The sequence below is a fragment of the Triticum urartu genome, chromosome 2 (genome assembly GCF_003073215.2).
Source record: "Triticum urartu cultivar G1812 chromosome 2, Tu2.1, whole genome shotgun sequence".
In the NCBI taxonomy this organism is placed as follows: Eukaryota; Viridiplantae; Streptophyta; class Magnoliopsida; order Poales; family Poaceae; genus Triticum; species Triticum urartu.
Genome location: NC_053023.1, coordinates 689,955,015 through 689,958,954, shown reverse-complemented (window position 1 = coordinate 689,958,954; position 3,940 = coordinate 689,955,015). Strand labels below are relative to the sequence as shown.

Below are 3,940 nucleotides of genomic sequence, written 5' to 3'. Positions count from 1 at the left end.
GTTTCTTCGTGTGCTTAAAAGTAAACCGCAAAGTCCTCAAAGTGTATTACTTTTTTGCTTATCTCCCTGCTCTTCCACTATCCGGAGGCCTTGAACAATCTTCCTCGGATCAGACGAACTACTCCCAGAGAGAGTCATTACAAATCCTACTCTTTTTCAGAAACTCCACATACCACTCCTAGCCACTAGACCACTTGCTCTGTCTTCTTGTACTGCCCGAATATTCCAAACGATTTTTGGTTGAAGTTTTTGAACGACTTCCGGAAGTGTGCGCAGGTCTGTCCTTGGTTGGTCCATCAAAGCCTCCTAACAATATTTAGTCAGGCCCTTCGAGCTTTTCGAAAGTTGCCACCTTGAGTTTTGTTCAGCGATTCCGAGCTGATCATTCAAAGCCTCTGAGTTGTGCGAGAAAGTGTGCCACGGTGAGATTTTTATCTAGTTTATATATATACCCCTGCATATCCCACCAGATTACTCAAAGAAACTCCATTAAAATCCTACTTTAAAGAGCAAAGTAGATTATCTCTTTAATCACAAGAGCGGAGAATTTATTACGAACCAAAAATCAAGTTTGGGATTTTCGTTCTGTTTTTCTTTTGAACCATAGAAATAAATGACCTACATTGAATTGATAAATGGTAAAGTGACTTTATGGTAAAAGGACTCAAAAAATAAGCAGCACAAATACAAGTACTAGGTGAAATTTAAGTAAATCAAAGAATCTTCTACCGATACAATTTTTCTATATAGTCTATGGCGTACACTAATTCATGAAATATCCCTAGCATTTTCTTACACAAAATTGACTTCATATAGACTCATGATCATCTTATCAACTTCACATGGGAGGCATCCTTGCGAATAAAATCTCCTGCATGAGATGAGGACAGCTTGCCTCGAGATGTTTGAATACATCTGAATCTGTTTTCTTCACAGCTTCAAGTGTCTTCCCTGATGCTACAAACTCAATACATGCTTTTTTGAGAACCCCGCAGTTATGTTGCTCCGCTAATGTTAGCGTTGTCGCGACTGTTTTCAAGTTGACGCTATCACATAATTTACCTTCACACATAACCCTCAACCTCTCCACTCCATATAGATCCGCCGCAACTAGTAGGTGCTGTAGATTTTCAGTTTTGCCTTCTTCATAACCATCCATCATGCAATCTGTGTATATAAAGTGAAGAAGGGCCTCAAAGACTTGTGGCTCAATGTCATCAATCTCGATGCACCGAGTTGAGTTTTCTTTCATCGGACAGAAGAGCTCTGCCTTGAAAACCGGGGACCATGCAGCCAACAAACATCTGTGGGCATTGAACAATTGGCCGCGAACACTGAATGTCACATCTGCACCATCTCCATCCACATGCATGTGCCGGAGATGCTCTTGCAGATTCGACGGTGGAGCCACGGCAAGGTTCGTCTTAAGCTCCGTGCGAGATTCTTTTATGATGGTGAGTACGCACCTTATGGTCAATGAGCCATAGTAGAGGTCTGGCATTGATTTCAGCTTTGAATTGTCGAAGAATCTGGTGTAGCCGAAACCGTCACTAGTATGAGCTCGAGGAAAGATGTGGTCGACTAGAGCCCTGGTTACTTGGCCGTGTTTCTCCAGAACGCTTAATGTGAACTTTGTCCTCACACCCTTTGAATCCGGTGAGCAGAGATGGTGCAAAAACACTGACCCTTTGCCGGCGTAGTCTTTCATGACTCCGTCTGGATAGAGCCTGATATTCCAGTTGTAGCCACCGACGCAGAATGTGCTCGAGCTTACGAACTTGCCGACGCCCATGCCAACGAGCAGCGAGTAGTTGATAATCTCAAAATCGTGGGTCCCCGTGAAGCTCTCCGTGAGGCATCTCGACGCCGTCTCGGACGGAGACTGGCCAGGCTTAGCTGAGGAAGACGATCTGTTGCCCATGGAGACGGTAGAAGCTAGACTAAAGAGAGAGAGAGAGAGATCACCACCGATGATTTATTGGTCTTGAGGATGACGTGAGTCATTGCCAGGAATGTAGGCACGATAAACGCAGACACATGAGGCTCCAATATTGAAGTGATTATAAATATACCAAGAATCAAGGGAGAACAATAACATGACTATACCAATGTAAATATATATTCTGAAGTTGATATGTAGATGCCCCAATACAATGACTGAAATCTCAAATTTGTTATAATCAACGCTACACAGACTAAGTACTAAATACTAGTCACATGATCATTTAATTTCTAGACAAACGAGACTAGCCACTCAAGACACAGGACACCTTATGTAAAATATCAGTTTTGCTAAAGCGACATCTAGATGTGCCATAAGTATTGCACATCTAAATCCTATACTATTGATCTTACTGTTGGAATTTTACTAGTAGGCCTTTGGCCCAAAGCCCAACTAAAATTCTGAAATTCTCTTGGCCCATTCATACACACATGTGAGTGGAGTGAGTGAGGCTAAAGTTTAGTCCCACCCCGGAAGTTGAGAGAGAGTTGCACCTCTTTATAAGGTGAGCTCTTCTACCACTTGTATGAGCATGAGAAGACAAGACCTACACACGCGCTCCTCCTCCTCGCTCGCCTCGTCACGACGGGCCGCGCCGCGCCGCGGGTTGTGGGATTGAGCCGAGCCGAGGACAGAGCTATGCACGTTGTCTATATTTTTGCTGCTCGGGAAAATTAATGAGTCATTAATTAATAATTAACGGACGCGTTAATTATTACACCGTGAGCTCGAGAGAGTTATGCGCTATTTCAAAGGCACCGCGAGCTATGGGATTCACTACACCGGGTATCCAAGGGTACTGGAGGGTTATAGTGACTCAAACTGGATTTCTGATGCTGATGAGATAAAGGCCACAAGTGGTTATGTTTTTACACTTGGTGGTGGCGCTGTTTCCTGGAAGTCTTGCAAGCAGACCATCTTAACGAGGTCAACTATGGAAGCAGAACTCACAGCATTGGACACTGCCACTGTTGAAGCAGAGTGGCTTCGTGAACTCTTGATGGACTTACCTATGGTTGAAAAACCAATACCCCCTATCCTGATGAACTGTGATAATCAAATTATGATCGTCAAGATAAACAATTCGAAGGACAATATGAAGTCCTCAAGACATGTGAAGAGGAGACTAAAATCTATCAGAAAATTGAGGAACTCCGGAGTTATTACGTTGGATTATATCCAGACATCGAAAAACTTGGCAGATCCCTTCACACATGGTCTATCACGTAATGTGATAGATAATGCATCGATGGAGATGGGTTTGAGACCCACCGCATGAGTTGTCCATAGTGGTAACCCACTCTATGTGATCAGAGATCACGTGAAGTAGAAGTGGGAGACAAGCTGTTGGTCAGCTGGGAGGAGAGTATCCCTATATTAACTATCCCACTCCGTGAAGATGCAATACTCTCCTGATCTGCATGGCAGGTTGATACTTATCTTAATGTGTTCCAGGTGGCTTATTCGAGTAAGCAGAGATGTTGTCCTGCAGAACATCTTCTGAGGAACACACCTCTAAGAATTTGACTGTTAACGTCACAGTCTGTGAGAATTGGGTGTTCTCTAATAAATTCATGAAAAGGCCCTGGTGTATGACGTATACGCTCCACCCGCGGGGAAGCCTTGCGGCAGCCAAGTATCGGTCAAGAATCTGTGTGAAACTAGTCTCGCAGAAAACTTGTAGTTCAAGGCATAGTCCAATATTCAAGTTGTGATCTAGTGTAACATAAATATCTAAGTGGAAGTTCAACTTCACAGTCTCCACTAAGCACCGGTATATAAACAATATTTTGGAACTAAATGATGAGATGTTCCTATGAGACTTTGTGGGGGATTGTTGGAATTTTGCTAGTAGGCCTTTGGCCCAAAGCCCAACTAAAATTCTGAAATTCTCTTGGCCCATTCATGCACACATGTGAGTGGAGTGAGTGAGGCTAA

At 43.4% G+C, this 3,940-nt stretch overlaps 1 protein-coding gene across 1 annotated transcript; it reads right to left on the bottom strand.

Moving 5' to 3' along the window:
- Positions 1 to 838: 838 nt before the first annotated feature.
- Positions 839 to 1,921, bottom strand: LOC125537916 (BTB/POZ and MATH domain-containing protein 1-like). Its single transcript, XM_048701239.1, has one exon. It carries the CDS (start codon positions 1,919 to 1,921, stop codon positions 839 to 841), a length of 1,083 nt encoding a protein of 360 aa, XP_048557196.1.
- Between the last annotated feature and the right edge of the window lie 2,019 nt (positions 1,922 to 3,940).